The sequence below is a fragment of the Suricata suricatta genome, chromosome 13 (genome assembly GCF_006229205.1).
Source record: "Suricata suricatta isolate VVHF042 chromosome 13, meerkat_22Aug2017_6uvM2_HiC, whole genome shotgun sequence".
NCBI lineage: Eukaryota > Metazoa > Chordata > Mammalia > Carnivora > Herpestidae > Suricata > Suricata suricatta.
Genome location: NC_043712.1, coordinates 23,309,763 through 23,330,829, shown reverse-complemented (window position 1 = coordinate 23,330,829; position 21,067 = coordinate 23,309,763). Strand labels below are relative to the sequence as shown.

Genomic DNA, 21,067 nt, shown 5'->3' with positions numbered 1-21,067 from the left:
AGAGACTGGAAAAGTCCTAGACGGGGAGAGTTTAAATGTATCCTGTAAGCTTTATGATTATTCATAGTCTCTAGGGATACTGCATACAGAAATTTTGTGTTGCCGATAACTGTGGTTTCAGATGACTGAATTTTTTTCTTAAGTTCATAAATTATTATCCTCTGACTCTGACCAAAAAAAGGTACTGAGGAATTTGGTATTTTTATCAACTAATTTTCTGCGACATACAATGTCATGGTGTTTGGCTTTTCTTCCTGAATTTGTACACGTGAAAAGCTTTCATGAATAAGCTTCAACAAGTAGATAATGGTTTTCTGAGAAGAAATATTATTTGCATCTAACAGTTTGGCCCAGAACACATGTTGTTTAGGAATTTTAAGTACAGAAGAAACACCACTTTCAAGCTATAGACAATTGGAATTATAAACATTAAAACTGACAAGCATTGCCAAATTACTTGTAATTAACCTTAAATATGCTTTTTGAACAACCCTGAAAGTCACAAGTATAGAAACATAAGACAAATACCTTATTTCTTGATGTTATTATCTGCTTAATGACTACTCGGTCTGCCAGCAATAACACTTTTGTCACTGAAGAAAGAAGTAATCTTGCAGCCTTAATAACTCCTGTTTTATCCGTAAAAATTGTGATCTGGCCATCAGATTCTGGGTGATTCAAGGTGCTTATATCTGTAAGTGCTGCAATTGTTTCTCCTAACAAGAAAGACAAGGGTGAACAGTTAAAATTGGGAATAAGATGCACTTAAATTAAAATCCAAACTTTACTCTTGAAGAGAGACAATGCTCAATGAGTAGATTGGATATGGAGTCTAATTTCAGGAAGAAGAAACAGCTTCTCCTTGATGACCACAAGAATTATCATGAGGTTCTCAAATCACAAAATAATGAATTTGGAAAACTTTGAAAACTTTGTTGCCTTCACCACCAACAATATACCATGACTCAGGTAGTGAGCTCCTGGTTCATGGATTTGAGCCCTGTGTCAGGCTCTGTGCTGACAGCTTGAAGCCTAGAGCCTGCTTTGGATTCTTTGCCTCCTCTGCCTCTCCCCTCCCCTGCTCAAGTGTTCTCCCTCCTTCCCTCTGTCTCTCACTCAAAAATAAACAAACATAAAAAAAAAAAAAAAAAAAGAAGGGGCAGCTGGGTGGCTCAGTTGGTTAAGCATCGACTTCAGCTCAGGTCATGATCTCACAGTTCATGAGTTCAAGCCCCACATAGGGCTCTGTGCTGACAGCTCAGAGCATGGAGCCTGCTTTGGATTCTGTGTCTCCCTTTCTCTCTGCCCTTCCTTCCTTCACATTCTGCCTCTCTGTGTCTCCCAAAAATTAATAAACATTAAAAAAAAAAAGTTAAGGGGTACCTGTGTGGCTCCGTTGGTTTAGTGTCTGACTTCAGCTCATGTCATAATCTCACAGTTCATGAGTTTGAGCCCCGTGTCAGGTTCTGTGCTGAAAGCTCAGAGCCTGGAGCCTGCTTCAGATTCTGTATCTCCCTCTTTCTCTGCCCCTTCCCGGATCACACTCGGTCTCTTTCTCTCTCTCAAAAATAAATAAACATTTTTTTAAAGTTTTTTTTTAAGTTAAAAAAAAAAGAAGAAGAAGAAAAACCCAAAGCAGAGCAGTAACCAGCTGCCAAGATTTTGGCCAGCAGTGAGGAGACAGAGGTGTACTGGTTTAGGCTTTGCAGTCACTGCCCATCTCCATACCCTGAAGGGGCTAGGGGTTTATGAGCCCCCAGGGAAAGAAGACAAGGCTTTGAGCCCCTTCGGACGCATCCTCAGTGAAAACAGTGCTTAGATAAATGATCCACTGGCAAAGGGAAATAATAAGCAAGTTTGTTGGGCAACCTGGGCTCTGCATAGGAAAACGACGAAGTATCTCTCCTGAGAACTCAAAACCACAGGCTAATCCTGAGACCCATTGTTTGATTTATACTTCTTATGATACCCAGCAAACCATGCCCATTGTACCAAATAAACTTCCAATCTTCCAGAAAAAATATCTTCTTCACTATCAAAATGTTCTCAAAGTGCTTTGATTTCTGTAATAGCAATTATCCATCAATAAAACAATACAAATATATGTTCCCCTTATAAATGATACCAGGCTATAATTTCTTCCCAACTTTATGGTTTAACTTAACAAGATTTAAAAAATAAACTTTCCATCATCTTGCAATGCTCAAGATAATTTTTAACATCCTAAGTAAATCTCAGTGCATAACAGATTGATTTTCTCACAGAAGCCCGCTTGTCAATCTGCCCATAGCCTATCTCCCATAGGCTAAGGATCTTGAGTAAAGTACCTGAACTTTAATGGACAGGTCATAGGGTATGACATAACGCAATCGAGATTTAGGCTGAGTCTGGTGAAAGCACCTGGACTAGCAAGAAGAGACTCAAAGTCAGGGAACTAATGAGGCAGCAATGTCGATGGCAGGTGTGAAGTAGTAAGGATCTTGCAAGGAATATAAAAAAGATGATTTGGGAGATACCAAGGAAAGAAAATATAAAATTGGTACCTGAACAGTGATAAGAAGAAAAGGAGAAATGGGGGGGAAATGGCTTCAATGTTGTGAACCTACTTTTTTTTTTTTTTAAATCAGAAGGGCACAGAAATGGAGATGATAAATTTACTTTCAGATACAGTAACCTGAAACAACACAGGAAAACCCAAAGGATAAGCCACTAGATATGGATTGGTCACATATCATGACAATAGCTGAAACTACTAATCGAGGAAGTCTGTGGTAGCCAGCCTCCAAGATGGCTCCCAAAGTTCCCCACCTCCTGGAATTTACATCTCTGTGTTTTTTCCTCCCACATCACACCAGGGTTGGTATGGTAGAAGGGATGGTTTGTCACCTGCATGACTAGGTTTTTAAAGACACTAAGATAGCCATCTTGGTTGCTCTCGCTCACTCTCCCTGTTTGAGGGAAGCCAGCTACCATGTTGTAAATAGCCATTCCAACAGAGACATAGATAAGGAGAAACTGAGGCCTCTGGCCAAAGCAAACAAAGAAGTGAAGCCTGGGGTACCTGGGTGGCTCAGTTGGCTAAGTGGCCAATTTCGGCTCGGGTCATGATCTCACAGTTTGTGGGTTCAAGCTCTGCATCAGGCTCTGTGCTGACAGCTCAAAGACTGGAGCCTACTTCAGATTCTGTGTCTCCCTCTCTCTCTGCCCCTCCCCTGTTTGTGCTCTGTCTCTCTGCCTCTCAAAAATAAATAAATGTTAAAAGATAAGATAAGATAAGATAAAATAAAATAAAATAAAATAAAATAAAATAAAATAAAATAAAATAAAATAAAAAGAAGTGAAGCCTGCCAAAAACCAAAAGAGGAAAGCGACAGATCCTGCGGTCCAGTCAAGCTTGGGAAAACTACAGGCCCAGCAGATACCCTGAGTGCAACATCATGAGAGACAGTGACCCAGACCCAGCTGGCTAAGCCACTCCCTGACTTCTGACCTTCAGAAACTATGTGAAGTAATAAATGTGGTTTTAAGTTGCTAGGTTTGGGTTAATTTGTTATACAGCAATAGGTTACTAATACAGTTTATATAGCAAAATATACAGAAGAAAAGAAAGGTTAGAGTTAAACTTTAATGTACACAAAAAGGGAGCAAGAGAAATAGTATCAGTTCCCAATAGTTTAGAGGATTAAAAATGTTTCCTCTCTGCCTCTGGAAAATGTTATTTTTTCCACAGCTCTCAATCCTCAAGGATAATACATATGAGTCTGCACATATGGCATTATATAACTTTTCCTTTTTCTGACTAAACCCAGGCATTAAACTCCTAACTATGTGGGATGGTAACATTTGGTGAGCTCCACCAACATGGTCAAATTCTTCCTTAACATTATGAAGCTGTTTAAAGTGGAGACTGTTCAGAAATTAGCTCCCTGAAAAAGTCACAAAGCTGTCCTTTTAGCTTCGTGGTTGCCATTTTTAACTTGTATATGTAATTAGTGTTGTGTCTTAATGTGAAAAATCCAAAGTCAGTCAAATACAAATATTTACTGAGCTCCCATATAAAATAAAAAACGTGACTAAGCAGACAAGTAAAAATATTGGAGGGGGGCACAAATTGGGTGGAGTCAAAAATTACAAACTTCTAGTTACCAAATAAATAAGTCATGGGATGTGATACATAGCTTGGCAACTATGTTAATACTGTATTGTGTATGTTCTAAAATATTGATTATTTTTAAGAGACTAAGTCTTAAAAGTTCTCATCACACACAAAATTTTTTAACTATGTATGGTGACAGATATTAACTAGACCTACTATGTGAGCATTTCACAATATAGTTGACCCTTAAACAACATGGGTTTGAATGGTGTGGGTCCACTTACATGCAGATGTCTTTTAGTAAACACGGTATAGTATTACAACTGTATTTTCTCTTCCTTATGATTTTCTTAATAGCATTTTTTTCTCTAGCTTACTTTATTATAAGAATACAGTATATAATAACATGCAAAATATGTGTTAACCAACTGTTTATGTTATCAGTAAAGCTTATGGTCAACAGTAAGCTATTAGTAGTTAAGCTTCTGGGGAGTCAAAAGTTATACATCTATTTTCAACTGCACAAGGGGTCAGTATCCATAACCCCTGCATTGTCCAAAGTCAACTGTATATACAAATATTGAGTCATTATGTCATATATCAAAACTATCTTTATATGTAAATTATACTTCAATTTTTAAAAAATGCAGCACAAGAACTCAACAGAAGAGGGGCCCCTGGCTGGCTCAGTCTGTGGAGCATGTGACTCTTGATATCAGGGGTCATAAGCTCAAGCCCCATGTTGGGTATAGAGATTACTTTGGGGGAAAAAAAAGTCTTAAAAAAAACCCAACAGGGGAAACAATAAAGCAAAACAATAATCAGTATAACAACTAATACTTATTGAGTACTTCCTATGTGCCAAATGCATACATGCATTATATTAAAACACTTCTGTAAACACTAACATTACCCCCATTTTATTGATGAGAAAATTGAGGTTTAAAAAAGTGTAATAGCTTGCTTAATACCACACTAGAATCAAGTGAAGAATTGGGACCGAAATCCAGGCAGTCTGACTCAAAAGTCCTAGTTCTTTATCACTACTTTACATTATTTCCCTCAAATAAATATTAAATTGGAGAAACTGATTACTATGTGCTGAGCAGACCAGAAACTTTTCAGGAGTGATTCAAGTTAAGTCTTAAATCTGTGTGTTTTAAGAGAAATTAGGGCTTCCACATATACAACTCCAGGAGGTGCCGTTCTCATTCTCTTACCAGAGTGACATAAGAGATTGTACTCAAGAAGGGAAAGGCCACTGCGAATGAAAAGAGACAACAGGTAGAGCCCATGACAACAGATGGCTTCTGAAAGATTCCTGTATGGAGCTGCCTGGGCTCAGAGTGACAAGAGTCTCCAGAAGTGCGGGTCGGTGGGCCACGTCCTCTTTTCTCACCCTACACTGAGCACGGTGACATCCTACAAAGCCTGTAAGGTGAGTAGGACTCAACTTGCCCTTTCATTCAAAAACCCCTACTCTATTCAAAACCTATTCAAAACCCTAATTAAGGGTTGCTATAAAAATAGTAATATGTAGAACGTCTACATTTTCTGTTGAGTTGTCCACTGCATTATGTATGTCTGTTGTACAAGTGCCCACACAATTAATTTAGTGCCAGGAAAAAGAGTTGCTCTCCTCTTGACGAGCTGGTTTGTTTCCTTTCAACAAACAATGAGAATTATATAACCCTTTTTTTTCTACATTTTTGTCTTGCCTTCCAGGATGTACAAAGATAAATTTCATGCTTAATTAAAGTAACAATGTTGGCCAAAATTTCTAGAATATTTATTTTCATCTCCTATTATAATGGGTTTATTAAGCATATACTTTTATTGTAAGCTACTTCAAATCTTCTTTAAAATGTAGGCAAAATATAAGTTATAAATAGAATAAGGACATCTCCCTTCCCCACTTTAAGTTTATCCACTATCACAGTGAATGGCTAGAAACTCAAGAGTCAACTCAGAATTCCTTTCTTTTAGCTAATAACAAAGTTCTAGCTATTTAACCACCTTACTATTTTCTGCACTCTCTCTCTCTGCTCTTTATTATCTATAAGACATTGCCTCGGCTTAGCCTGGTTTATTGTAGAAACTTCCATAGGAATCTCCCTCCCTGTGTCTGAACGCTGTCAACCCTCTTTGTTCATTTCCATCATACTACCAGAAAGACAAAACTATGTCTCTCATCTGGCTGAAATTTCCTCAGTCTGTTGTCTATAGAGAAATACCTGAAGTCATTCATAGAACACACAGGTTGGTCCCTCCAGATTTGCTTGGCCTTATCTCACCCAGATGACTCTCCAAATATACCTGCTCCCCACACAGTAGATACACCACCATTCCTCTAGCTGCTCATACTCCAAGCATTGGAGTTTCCATGAGTCTTCTTAAGGAAGAGTCCATGCCCCACCTTTCTCTATATCTCTGGCATTTCAGTAGCTAATGGCAAGAATGGAAGACCATCTTCCTATCCAATGAAAGAATTCAATGTGTCAGAGTTAGGACTTGAGCCAGGAGTTCAATATTTCCAAAAGCTAATCTAGAATCGGTAGGAATCTATAATCACAGGGCTAAAGCATAGAACACCTTTACTCAAAATGAGGCAATAATTTATCATTGTATCCAAAGCAATAAACTTGGTATAAATAGGCTATAATATCAATATCACATACCTGCTTGTTTAGCTTCAATACACGCAATATTTATTTCTTCTTTCAAGTCCCAGTTTTCATTAGCTATCGCTTCCCCTACTTTAACAAATCTTCCAACTGCCAAGTTGACGGCTTGTCCCACACGCTGAATTGCTTGCAGTGTTTTATCAGACTTTTTGGTATTATCTTTATGATTAATAAGTGTGGTGATCTAAAAATAAAAGATAAAAGCAACTTGCTTAAAACTTATCTCAATATCTTTTAAAGCTATATCACACAGGACAAGAAAATTAAGCCCAGCATACTGGATTGAGCCTGGCATATAGCAACAGTCTGTGGTCTAATAGACAAAATTGACAACTTTAATGCTTCAACCCAGAGACAACCAGCAAAGCATCCTGCATCCTTCTTCAAGACAATGTTTCTATTAATGACAGTTCCAAGTTTACCTGATGACGGTTATCTGGGACATATAGTTCCAGAAGCCCTCCAGGTATTCCAACAAATCTTAAAGACGGAAGAAAAGTAGGAAAGGGAGGATCGTTACACTAAAAAAAAAAAGACTTACAGAAAACCAAGCACTTCTTAGTGCTTATGACACAGGAGAGACCTAGTTTCCCTGACTATGGCTGGAGCTGCTGTGAGCAGAGACACCACCCCCCCTTGCACTCTACCCCACCACCTAGCAGCATATAGGTTATACAAAATGGTATGCATACCATACATGCTTACTGAATTAGCCAGCCCTTTTAGAATGACCATTGTAATCTAGGTTTTATACTTCTCTAAGTGTTGCTGTAGACCCAAAGTAAATTAAATACCAAGAGTTTTAACACTTGATTCCAGGCCCTGAAGTAAAATATGGAAGGTGACAAGTTAAGCTTGTTGAAACAAATATAAATCCTCCAAACGTCCTAGAAAACTAGTACGTGAACTATACTGACATATAAAAATATTTAAAGAATGTTACATGAAAAATATGGATCTGAAATAGTACATGTCCACCGAATATCATTGTGAAATGATTTATATAAGTGCATTAACAAAGACCAAAATAGAGAACTAAGAGAAGAGGAAAGGAATGGCTCTTTGAGAAACTACTGTGTGCTAGGCACTTTATAGGTTTTGGTATGAATAGTTTAGAATCAGGAAGGCCTGGTTTTGAGCCTTGGCTCTGCCACTACTAGCTAAATGACCTAGGGAAATATACTCATCTCTCCAAATTTCCTCACCTATACTATTTTTCAATTTTGGGTATTTCCTAGATGCCAGGTCTTAAGGATGCATCAGGGAACAAGACTAACACAATCCTGCCCCTATCCAATTTACAGTCTATCCGAATAATAAAATATATAAAATAAATTCATAAATAAATCCATAAAATCATATAAAATATATTTGTTGCACACCTACCATATATCAAATAAAAGTTTAGGCAATGATGAAAAAGCAACATACATGGAAGAAAAGGCCCAAACTCTCATGGAGCTTACATTCAAGTGGGAGGGAGAAGAGATAGGATAATCAAACAAATAGGTAAACCAAAAAAATAATGCAAATACTATATAAAACATTAAAATAGGGTAATGTGGCAGAAAGTATTTGGCTGATCCTCCTTCTATGAGGAAGTGATATTTAAGCTAAGTTCTAAATGATATAAAGTAGTCAAGTTGGCAAACATCAGGGGACAAAGCATTCTATGGAGAAGAAATAATTGTTGAGAGTGGAGAGTTGGGGTGGGGGGAGAGAAAGGGAGAGAGAAAGGGAGAGGGAGATGGAGAAGAGGAAAGAGAGGGACAGAGAGTGAGAGGGAGGGAGAAGGGGATCCCATCTTATTCAAGGAATGAGATACAGCCAGAAGTCATTAAAGAATAGTGGCAAGAGGGCAAGTAGAAAACCAATATCCAGCAGGTGGGCTGGGACCAGCCATGAAAGCTATGAACTGAAGTAGCTTGTATTTTATTCTAAATGTGACAGGCACCCAATGAAGGTTTCTTTCTAAGCAGGAAAGTGGTATAATCCCTGTAGTAATTTTTAAATGTGTCCACAAATTCTTTGATATTTCTCCTTTCAAGAGGCTGAGACTCATTTCTCTCCCCTTAAGTATGAAATGAACTTAATGACTCACTTCTAATGAATAAAGTGGAAGCAATGGAGTTTAGATCATAAAACACATTTTAACTCCCCCCCCCCCCCGCCTCAATCTCAGATCAATCCCTGTGGGAGAAAACCAGCTACCATATCGTGGAGGAGACTCCATAAAGCAACTTTATAGAGACACCCACATGAGAAAAAAAACTGAAGCTTCTGGCCAAAAGATAGTGAAGAACTGAGGCCTCCTGCCAACAGTGAGAAGAACGAACATGGGAACAGATTCTCCAGCCTCAGTCAAGCCTTCAGATTACTGTGAGCCCAGCCAACATCTTGATTTCAATCTCACAAAAGACCTTAATCCAGAACCATGAGGCAGGCCATCCCAGAATTCTTGACTCACAGAAACTATGAGATGATAAATATTTATTGTTTTAAGGCACTAAATTTGGGGGTAACTTGTTCTGTATTAGCAGATAACTAAAACATATTTTGGTATCTGGAATGGGGCAATGCTATAACAAAACCTAAAATGTGAAAATGACTTTGCCATCAGGCTATGGAAGTTGAATGGGCTTTGACGAGTTAGTAAAAGCTAGAGAGTATTGAATAAACTTTGCAGAAGTTCCTCAAGGAAGCTCTGGGTAAAAGCTGAAAGAAAAGTGAGAAAAATCTAACTGGAAACTGGAAAAAAGAGGATCTTTGTTATGTAGTGGCAGAAAATCACCCCCAGGAATGTGTAAATTAGAGCGTATACCTAATGAACTGGGTGATCTAACTAAGGAGATTTCAAGACAAATTCTGAAGGTGCTACTTGGCTTCTTGCATATAATGTAAAAATGTAAGAAGACAGAAGCTAAAGGAAACACTTAAATAAAAAGAAGCCAAGACTTGCTGGATTTGAAAATTCCTTGCTTCTCCAAAAGGCAAATGATGCTAAAATTAAGAATGGCTTCCAGGCAAAAACAAAATCTAGGGCACTGTCAGGAAAGCAAGGTCTAAAGATGAAGCTCAGACTGTGACTATAAAATCTTATGTTAAGACCTCAGGAAGACTCAAGGTGATGTTCCAGAGATCCATTCACTTACACAACAAGTCTCCTAAGAAGCTTTAAAAGTATTGTACCTCAGAGGTCCCAGCAGAAGCTTATCATAAAGAGACTTGTGGGTATGGTTTGTCTAATTGAGTGAGCCCAATAAGGTTCACAGGAGACCCACAAAATTTTGAAGATAATTAGGTCAAGAGAAATGGACTGAAGGAGATAGATCACTACAAAATGAAGAGAGTCTTTTGTATCCCCAAGCTTCCATAGGCAGGAAGCAGGCTGAGAAACCATGCAGATAAAAACCTGGGCTCCCTTTCGTGAGCGAGGATGACTCAGAGCAAGGCTAAGAGCCATGAAGAAACATCCCCAAGTCTCAGTTCTTCATCAAGGTACCACTAACCTGTTTGGGTGGGTTTCAGGATACTGTGAACCCGTAGTTCCTAGTTTCCCCCTTTTCAAACAGAGGTATATGGCTATTATCCTAAGCTTATTTTCCTGTTCTCTTTTGGTTTTGGTTATTGTTGTTTTAACAAAAATATTCATCCGAGGTTATCCTCTGCCTGTCCCACTACTGTAACTTGTGTGCTTGGGAGCAGATAACTTGTCACTTTAGTTCATAGGTCTTTAGATCAAATGGAACTATACTCAAGGAGCTGCACCTAAAGTACTATGTATATAAGACATCTCATCTGAACCAGATTCAGATGCCAAAATCTTGGATTTCCAGCTATGCCATAAAGGGATGAGACTTTTGGGAGGACTGGGGGTGAGGGGAAAGAAATGGGAAGAAAGTAAACAATTTGTGGCCAGAGGGTAGAATGTAGTGATTTTTAAATATGTCCACACATTCTTTGCTATTCCTCCTTTTAAGAGGTAGAGCCCCACTCCCCTCTCCTTGAGCGTGGGCTGAACTTGGTGAATTAGTTCTGACTAATAAAGAAAGCAGAAGTGACAGTAGGGTACTTTTGAGGGCAGGTCATAAGGCATCCTGGTTTCCATCCTTCTCTCTCTCTGAGATTACTCATTCTAGAGAAGGGCGGTGGCCATGTCATGAAGACACTTGACCAGTGTGACGCAGAGTCCAACACGACAAACAACTGTGTGAGGCCTCAGCCAATAGTTAGCAAGAGTCTGAGGCCTCCTGCCTACAGACATGTGAGCAATCGAAAACCAGGCAGGTAAGCCACTCACAAATTCTGGACACAGAATCTAAAATAATAAGTGTTGTGTCAAACCATGAAGTGTGAAGTAATCTATTTTGCAACGGTAAATAACTAATGCGATTTCAAATGTATGTTATTTTAAAAGAACACTCTCTTCTGGGGGGCTAAGAGTGGATTGATAAAGTGGCAAAGGCAGAAGGAGGAAGACCAGTGGGGAAACTGCTGCAACAGTCCGGGTAAAAGATGATGCTGGCTTGAAACAAGGCGGCAATAGTCAAGACAGAGGAAAGCAGATAAACTGGATTGCTTGATGGGTTGGACTGGTGTTGTCAAAGATGACCCCTAATTTGGAGAAGAAGAAACAGGATGCACTGACATAACACTAACACCTCTACATGGCAAGCACAAAAAGTGTTTTTGTGCAAATAATCTAACTTGATCCTCACAATAATTTTAGCATGCAGGCACTACTTTATCCCCTTTTCACAGATAAGGCAACTGACACTAAGAAGTGCTTATTTAAGGTCTCACAGCTATTAAGAGATGAAGCCAAGATTCACAGATAATTTGACTCAGAAGCATATTTTATTTTTCCAGCTTTACTAATACATAACAGACAGGTAAGTGATGGTTAGATCCATACACACACACATATATATTGCAAATGATTCTATAATAAACTGGAAATGATTCCACAATAGAGTTAGTTAAAAACTCTATCACCTTACATATTTTTCTTGTGTGATGGCAATATGAACACTTAAAGCCTACCATTTTAACAACTTTTAACTATTTAATATAGAGTTGTTAACTACACTCATCATGTGGTACATTAGTTTCCCAGAATTTATTCATCTTATAATGGGAAATTTGCATCCTTGGGCCAACATCTCCTCATTTTCCCCACCCTCATAACCACCATTCTACTCTCTGTTTCTGTGGTTTCGGCTTTTATAGATTCCACATATAAGGGAGATCATTTGGCATTTGCCTTCTCTGTCTGATGTATTTCATTTCACTTAGCATAATGCCTTCAAGGTCCACCCACTCTGTAGCAAATGGCAAGATTTCCTTCTTTCTCATCGCTGAATAATATTCCACTGTAAATTTATACCACATCTTCTTCCTCTACTTATCAACAGGACACTGAAATTATTTCCATATCTCTGCTATTGTGAAAAATATTACAGTGAATAGGAGAGTGCAAATATCTCTTCAAGATCCTGATTTCATTTCCTTAGGATATATACCTACAAGTGGGGTTGCCGAGTCATGTGGTAGTTCTATTTTTGATTTTTTGTGGAGCCTTCATGCTGTTTTTCCATAGTGGCTGTATCAATTTACATTTTCACCAACAGTACACAATGTTGTTCTATTCTCCACATCCTCACCAACACTTGTTTTCTGGTGTTTTTGACAGTAGCCAATTTTAAGTGGTGTGAGGTGATAGATCATTGTGGTTTTGATCTGTATTTCCCTGATGACTAGTGACATTGAGCATATTTTCACAAATCTGTTGGCCAATTGTGTGTTCTCTTTCAAAAATTGTTCAGTTCCTTTGCCTATTTTTAAATTAGATTTTTTTAATGCTATGAAGTGGTATGAGCTCCCTATTTAACCCCTTATCTGATAGATGGCTTACAAATATTTTATTCCATTCTGAAGGCTGACTTCTCACTTGGCTGATTGTTTCTTTTGTGTGCCAAAGCTTTTTAGTTTGATATAGTCTTGCTTGCTAATTTTTGCTTTTGTTACTTGTATTCTCTGTATCATATCCAAAAACCATTGCCAAGACCAAAGTCAAGGAGATTTTCCCCTCTTCTTCTAGGGGTTTTACAGTTTCAAGTCTTACATTTAAGTTTTCATTCATATCCAGCAAATTTTGTGAGTGGTGTAAGATAAGGGTCTAATTTCATTTTTTGCATGTGATTATCTAGTTTTCCCAACACCATTTATTTTTTAAAAATGTATTCTTTTAACCTTTATTTCTTTTTTGAGAGAGACAGACAGACAGAGCATGAGTGGGAGGGAGGAAGAGAGGATGAGACACAGAATCCGAAGCAGGCTCCAGGCTCTGAGCTGTGGGCACAGAGCCCAGCACAGGGCTCAAACTCACGAACTGTGAAATAATAACCTGAGCTAAAGTCAGACACTTAACCTACTGAACCACTCAGGTCCCCCAACGCAATACCATTTATTGAAGAAACTATCATTTCCACATTGTATTCTTGGTTCCCTTGTCAATACTAGTTTACCAAATATGCATGCACTTATTTCTGGTCTCTTGATTCTGTTCCAAAAGACTATGAGTCGTATTGTATGTCAGCACCAGACAGTTTAATTACTGTAGCTTTGTAGTATGATTTGAAATCAGGAAGTGTGATACCTCTAGCTTTGTCCTTCTTTCCCAAGACTACTTTAACTAGTTGGGATTTTTTATGCTTCCATACAAATTTTACTATTGTTTTTCTATTTCTGTGGGGGGGAAATACCATTGGAATTATAATAGGGATTGCACTGAATCTATAGATGGTATTAGGTGTTATGGACATTTTAATAATATTAGTTCTGCAGATCCATGAACATGGGATATCTTTCCATTTATGTGTCTCCTTCAATTTCTCTCATCAAAGTTCAAGAGTCCTCAGTCTATAGATCTTTCACTTCCTTGGTTAAATTTGATGTTACTGTAAGTGGAATTGTTTTCTTTTTCAAATATTTTATTATTAGTGTATAGGAACACAACTGGTTTCTGCATGTTGATTTTTTCATCCTGCAACTGCACTGACTTAATTTATTAGGGGTGTGTGTGTGTGTGTGTGTGTGTGTGTGTGTGTGTAGTCTTTAGGAGTCTTTGGTCCTATTCCACACCTGATATACCCTAAGGAATTCTTAGTACCACCTGGAGAACAGAGGACTTAACCACCATTGATATTCCAAACAACTAACTTGAAAGAGACTCTGGAATGAAAAAAAGTTTAAGTTGTGTTTATTACCAAAAGTTTTAAATTTATAATTATAAAGAAAAGATTTGCAATTAGGCTAAATGCCAACTATTGTTCAGTTCTGAAATACACATTTTGCTTTCATTAGAAACATCCTACCCAGTGCATAATTAGGTGTGGCTCTCTTCTTTTTACTCGAAGCAGTCTAGAAAATGTTTAATCCAAATCGAGGTATGCATTTAAAACTGACATTACAGAAGCCAAGTCAGCGAGAAATGTAGGAAGGACTGAAAAATTAAATATTACCCTTAATCACAATACTCTGAGCATTTTGCCCTAATTTTTCTCAGTCTCGTTTTATACATACACACACCTTAACACACAGGTTTACAAAACTGAAATAAAACTTCAACCTCCTTGTCATGTGAAAAATAAGACTAGCTAACATTTAACACTAAGCATTTAACACTTAGGCACTATCTATGTGTTTTATATGTCCACCCAGGATTATGATAAAGACCAGAGGAAAGACAGCTGGTGAGAGTGCCTTGTAAAATACAGTGCCAAATAAAATTTCAGCTATTAATTTCTGCAAAAATAGGAGGCATATTTTTTATTGGGAGTCATAACCTGAAGTTGCTCTGACACAGAGTCTAGAGAATGCCTGAATGAACCAGAGAAAAAAGAGGACAGAAAGGCATCCCGTGGGGAAGAAAGAGTATCTGATATATTGAAGAATTCTGCTGCTGAATAAAAGAATAAGAACTAGGGCTTACTTGATACCTTCTAACAAAGGGTGTCAAGAAGTACCAATCTCCAAAGTATCTTCTAGAAGTTAAGAGCATGAACTCTGGCTTACTTTGCCTGGGTTTGAAATCTGGCTGTGTCATGTGACAGTGGGGCAAGTCACCTAGCTTTCTACAACTCCGTGTTCTCGTGTGTAAAAACAGGAATAATAATAGTTTCACAAGGTCACTGTGGGGGCTACGTGAGTAAATTAATTAATTTACTAAGTATTTAGAATAGTGTCCGGTATATAGTAAGCATTACATAACTGTTAGATATTACAGAGTTGACATTTCTGGAATCTCTATTTCCTCATGTTTGTGATGTCATTCTTATTTTATATAATAACTGACAATAATCTCCTCATTGAACTGAATTTTCTTAGTTTGCTTTTTTCTTTTTTTTAAGTTTATATTTATTTTGAGAGAGAACATCAGTAAGGGGCAGCGAGAGAGGACGAGAGAGAGACTCCCAAGCAGGCTCTGCCCTGCGAGCAGAGTCCAATGCAGGGCTTAAACTCACAAACTGTGAGATCATGACCTGAGCCAAAACTAAGAGTCAGATGTTTAACCAACTGAGCCACCCAGGCACTTAGTTTACATACTTATGTTGTGGGAAAGCCGGAAAGCAAGTGAAGACCAGGAAGGAAAAATTTGGGAGCAGCCTAGACAAAAGAGCAATGACTTAATTCTCTGGACCTGAAATATAAGGGAGCCAACCCAGTGCAGAGAAGTCTGTCTCTTGGCTTACCTCAGGAGTGAGTTCTTAAAATTATTAGATATAAAAATTAGGGGCACCTGGCTGACTCATTTGGTAGAGCATGTAACTTTATCTCAGAGTTGTGAGTTCAAGCCCCACATTGGCATAGAGCCTACTTTAAAACAAATTAAATTAAAAAATAAATGAGTTATTTATTATTTCTTCAGTTAAAGAAAACAATATGGAAGAAAACACACCAAATCACGGGAGGTACTTTAAAAGAAGCAGAATTTACTTTATATGGTTTACCTTTGCAAGTAAAAAAAACAAACAAAACACCACACATTCCATACATAAATCAGCAAAGAGGGCCACACATGAATCTATTCATCTTCAATTATGGAGAGAAGGATCCTGAAAAACCTCCAGGACAATACAGAGAGAAATGGGAAGACAAGGTGAGCTACCTTAGAAACTCGAAGGGTCTGTACAATGGAGAATGAAGTAATCTATCACAGACAGGAAGAGACGAGTGGGTGGCAGAATAACATTCCACACGAGGGTGGAGTATGTGGCTGATATCCCTCTTCCCTTCCTTGGATAAAAACATTTTAAGACTGGGAGTGGGGTTTTGACAGGAAGAATAAAGTGATTATTAAAGAAGGTGGGGAGTTGCTCTGAAAAAATGTGTTTGGGACCCAGCCCAGGGCTTTTTAAAGAACTATCTGCATTAGAAAATACCTAACAAATGAGCATATAGAACCTATATATGTACGGTACAAACAAATGGGAAGACATATATGCACCCAGCATCGAGGTTAAGAGAACATTACCAGTACCTCCAGCACCCCACAAGCCTTGAGGGCCCCTCCCTTTCCACATCCCCCACCTCCCTCTCCCCAGAAGAAACCACTGTCCTGATTTTGTGCTCATCTCTTCCTTATAACTACTGCACAGATGTTATATCCCTAATGATAAATGGTTTCATTTTGCCTGTTTTTGAGCCTAAAGGCTCAAAAATACTAAATATATTTATTACTAAAGTATTTGTTACTGATAATTAAAGCTGCGGTTCATTCATCTCACTGCTGCATAATATCTCAGTATATGAACATGGCACAACTTATTTAAACATCCTGTTGTTAAAAGACATTTAGGTAGTTTCCAGTTCGGGGCCATTAGAAGTAAATAAACAAACAGAAAACTGTCAACATTGCGATCAATGTCTACCACACATTCAGGAGTTTCTCTCAGGGTATAGATTTTTGGAGGATGGCTGGGCTACAGGGAATATCCACCTTGAACTTTAGATAACATCACACTGTCTTCCAAAGTGGTTTACTACTGACATTCCCACTGGCTCCACATGTCTCACCAACACTTGTTCTCATTATGGTTTTAATTTGTGCCTCACTGATTTCTGATGAACTTGAACGTCTTTTACATATCTTTTAGCCATCAGTTTCCTTTTCTGTGGTAAAGATTTTTACCAGTCTTTAATAAGTAATCTTTTTTATTTTTGATTCACGCGACCCTTGATTTATTCTGGGTACTACCAATCATTTATTGGTGATTTGTGTTGCAGACACATTCCTCCACTTTAGAGCTTAGCCTTTCAATTTTGATAAACAGAGGTTCTTCATTCTAAAGGACTCAAATTTATCAATCTTTGCTTAGAATTTTTACTTTTGCTGTATTAAAAAAATCACTTCCCATCATGAGGAGGTGCCCAGTTTTTTTCCGCCTAAAACTGTTACACATTTTCACTTTCATATTTATGTCCTTAATCCAACTGGAATTGATTTTTTATATGGTGTGAGATGGGGATCCAATTTTATGTGTTACTAGATAGCCAACGGTCTTGGCCTAATTTTGAAAAAGTTTTTTCCCTTTCCCTACTGACCAGCAGTGCCAATTCTGTGACTTCTCAATTTTCCACATATGTGCGGATCATTTTCTAGGTTCCCTATTCCCTTTCATCGGGCTATTGCCTTAATTATGAGAGCTTTATAATGTCTTGAAATCTTCCCACTTGTTTCTCTTCTAACTATTTTTGACTCTTTGCTCCTTATATTAATGTTATAATTACTTTTTATCAAGTTCTGTTCAAAATTCCTGTTGAAATTTTCACTAAAATTGTGTTAAATTTATAGATTAACAGGGAAAATATTGTCAATCTAGTCATAAACATGGTACTTCATTCAATTTATCTAGATCTACTTTGGCTTTCAAAAATTTTTTAAAACTCTTTTCATAAAGCTTGGCATCTTTTATATATATATCCATCCTCCTAGGAACCTCATTTTTAGTCATTTTTATTCTAACAGGCTTCTTTTAGAATTACTTTTTTGTTATTAGAGAATACTACATTAGTATACTACATTCAGTGAACTTACTAAGTCTCCTAGTTTTTATGATTTATCTGTAGACTCTTGAGTTTTCTATGTAGATACTGTTATCAAAACAAGAGTTTTGTTTTTTCCTTCTCTATCTTTACATCTTTCACTTCTTATCTCATTGCACTGGTTAAGATTTGCAGTACACTGTTGAATAAAAGCTGTGTTACCACACATCCCCCCTCTTGTTTCTGGTTTTCAAGGAAATGTCTGTTTTAAATCTGACTTGTTGCTATGATGTGAACTATAGGTTTTCTGTAGATACACTTTATAAGGAAGTTTCCTTTTATTACTAGTTTGCTAAGTGCTTTTTATCATGATTATAAGTTGCATTTAATTGAATGCTTTTTCTGTATCTACTGATAAGAACATATCTTTTCTAATATGTGAATGCAGAAAATTATATACATTTACCTAATACTGACTCAACCTTGCATTCCTAGAATAAGGCCCGTAACCCAGAACTTTTTACTTGGAGAGTCAGAAAACGTTAGATGATATCAGAATAGAAACCATTTGCTTAAAACTCCCTAAATGTTATGATGCTAGTCTTGTTCACCTCAAGACCCTGTCTCCTCTCTGGCATTATTCATGAATCAGCCCATGTCTCTCTGAGGAGCATTAACTATGGATGTTGTTAATTTGACACTTAGCATGTGCTAGTGTATTTGGATCCTATCTCCCAACTTCACTACAAGTCCCTCGAGGAGCAGCTAGTAAGAATACAATAAATGCTTACTTAAATATTCTTGTGGATAAAATGGTGAAACACCAGTTGCATAATAACACAGCATCCTTAGAAAATGAGACTCTGGACCTGGATTTTCGAGAGACCTGCAGTTTTAATCAGCAAATACTCACTGAAACTTGAAAATCACTCTAATTTTTACTCCATACTTTCCTCTTTGTTAACAGTATTCTGGCCATGCTTTATCCATTTCTTGATTTTGAGCAAATTCAACTTTTACTTGTTGAGTACAATCATCAGGAATGTCACTTATGGTACTGTGCTAAACATATCACTGTGGGTACATAACATGTGGGATGCAAAACCTCAGCTATGACCCTGAAACAATCTTTAACGAGGAAGAAAAACAAAAAAGAAAGCTTGCATTTTTTTCCACTTTGGCATTGACCTCTAGTTAACTTTCAGCAGCAATTCACAGGATTCACACATTCACACATTTCCTCCTCCACTCCACCCTCTTTTATTCCAGAATTACCCAATGCAGACCTCTTCCTAGAACGGATACATTTTTAATGGTGATACTGTGAAAAGTTACCATTTCTGCAGGTTACCGATACTTTCCACCTTGTTTTTCCATTGTGGACTCTCTTCTCTGTACCTACCACAGCTGACCTCAACACTGCTTCCGATCTCTAGAAAGAACACAGCATATGGTGTAGCTAAGGGCACAGAATCTGGAACCATCCAGGATGCCTGGGTTCAAATGCCAGTTTGACATTTACAGTTCAAAGTCCCAGGGTAAGTTGCTCAGCCTCAATGTTCCTCAGCTTCCTCTTCCATATAGTGAGAATAAACCATACCTACCTCGTAAGAGCATTATGAGAATTAAAGGAGTTAATATTTATGCAGTGCTTAAAACATGGCCTGACGCATAATAAGCATCACACACGTTTTGTTAAATAAATGGATAAAATATTGTCAGGCTGAACTCCGCTGCTCTCTTCTCTTCTCCTATTTCCCTTTTTGGGTTGTGGTTGTATCGGGGGCAATCTATGGGGGGAGGAGGGCAGCGCAGACATTATGAACTGATCCTCGCATCCCTTCCTGGTGGTCAGTGCCTCTACTAGACAAGGAAGGGAGGAGGGGGGAGGAGTGTCAGGTCTATTCATTCACCGTTGGGTTAGCCAGGCTAAAGTGAGCACAGGTAAAGAAAACGGAGCTGGTTATTTAATCAGCACAACAGGAATCTAGAAACACGTGTGACTGCTATTTTTAAATATGCGGAGGGCTGGGATGGAGAAGAGACAGCATTTAAAATTCTAGGGAACAGCGACAGGCTCCCATCATTGAACATGTTGAAGCAGGAGACTGGTGACCAGGTGCAAAGGATGCTGTAAGAAAGATTTTTTTTTTTTTCAAATTTGGAGTCAGATAACCTTTAAGATTCCCAGTACTTTAAAGTCTTGGCAACACAAGCGTGAGTCATCAAGACATTACAATCCAGTTGTGAGTCACACATCGCCAACGCGCTCCTGAAGGCACAGAATTCTTCCCTCCCCACGGAGCCTGGCACAGTACAACAGACCTAGGTGAGGAATTCTAGCCCTCGGGCTGCGGAGAACTCGGCTCGCAGGAACAAAAACTTCTCTAAAAGTCTGCGCGTCAATTAGCAGATTCGTTAACACCGACGAATACAATAAAGCATACAGCCCAGAGGGGATCTGGGGCAAAAAGATGTGTATCCGGATCAACTATCAGTGCTTCACTTCACTCCTACGAGGCCGGACAAAAGGCGCCAGAAGCAAGCCGCCGGGTTAAGGGGCAGAAGCAGGCAGGGTGGCCCGGGGTGCCTGGGAGCCCAGCGAGCCGACACGCGCAGGGGAAAGGGACAAAGGCCTCGGGGAGCGCACGACGGATTGGAGGCCGGCAGGAATGCCCCAGCCCCAGTGGGGGGGTGGACTGGGGATGCAAACGTGGGGGGCCCCCGCGGGGTCCTCTCTGCCTCCAGGGAGCCGGGGGTGGGGGTGGGGTCTTCGCGGGGCCGGGGGTGGGGGCAGGGCTCACCCAGCGGGTCCCGCACCTGCCTGCCGGGCTCTGCGGTCCGCGCTGGGCTTCCCGCCCCTCAGCCCACCCGGCCTATCCGCCGGATTTCAGATGTTTTGGACCAACACAGCCGCCGCGGCCGAGGTCGGCCCCCAAGCCTCAGATGGGCTGCCTGACCCGACTCTGCAGTCCCGGTGCGGAATGTGGAGCCGCGGCTGCCTCCCGCCGGGCGCGACCCGGCCCCCGGGCCGTGCAAAAGCGGACGGCGCCATCGCGGGCCGCCGCGGCCGGGGAGAGACGAGCGGCGGCTCCAGGCGCCACTTTACCTGAGAGACCAGCGGGAGCAGCGTCTGCTCCACCGAACGAGTTTTGATCTCAAGTCCCGAGTCGAAGGCGAAGCCCGACGGGCCGGCGCCGCCAACGCCGGCCGGGCCCAAAGAGGCGGCCATAGCCCTCAG

At 39.3% G+C, this 21,067-nt stretch overlaps 1 protein-coding gene across 1 annotated transcript in view; it reads right to left on the bottom strand.

Annotated features, from left to right (window-relative positions):
• Positions 1-21,067, bottom strand: part of CTNNAL1 (catenin alpha like 1) — a 57,661-nt gene that overhangs the window by 36,415 nt on the left and 179 nt on the right. The window contains exons 2-4 of the mRNA XM_029920235.1: positions 20,936-21,062; positions 6,775-6,964; positions 529-716 (exon numbers count right to left, since the gene is read on the bottom strand). Coding sequence (XP_029776095.1) covers positions 529-716; positions 6,775-6,964; positions 20,936-21,058 — 501 coding nt within the window. The 5' untranslated portion in view covers positions 21,059-21,062. The remainder of the gene's footprint in view (positions 1-528; positions 717-6,774; positions 6,965-20,935; positions 21,063-21,067) is intronic.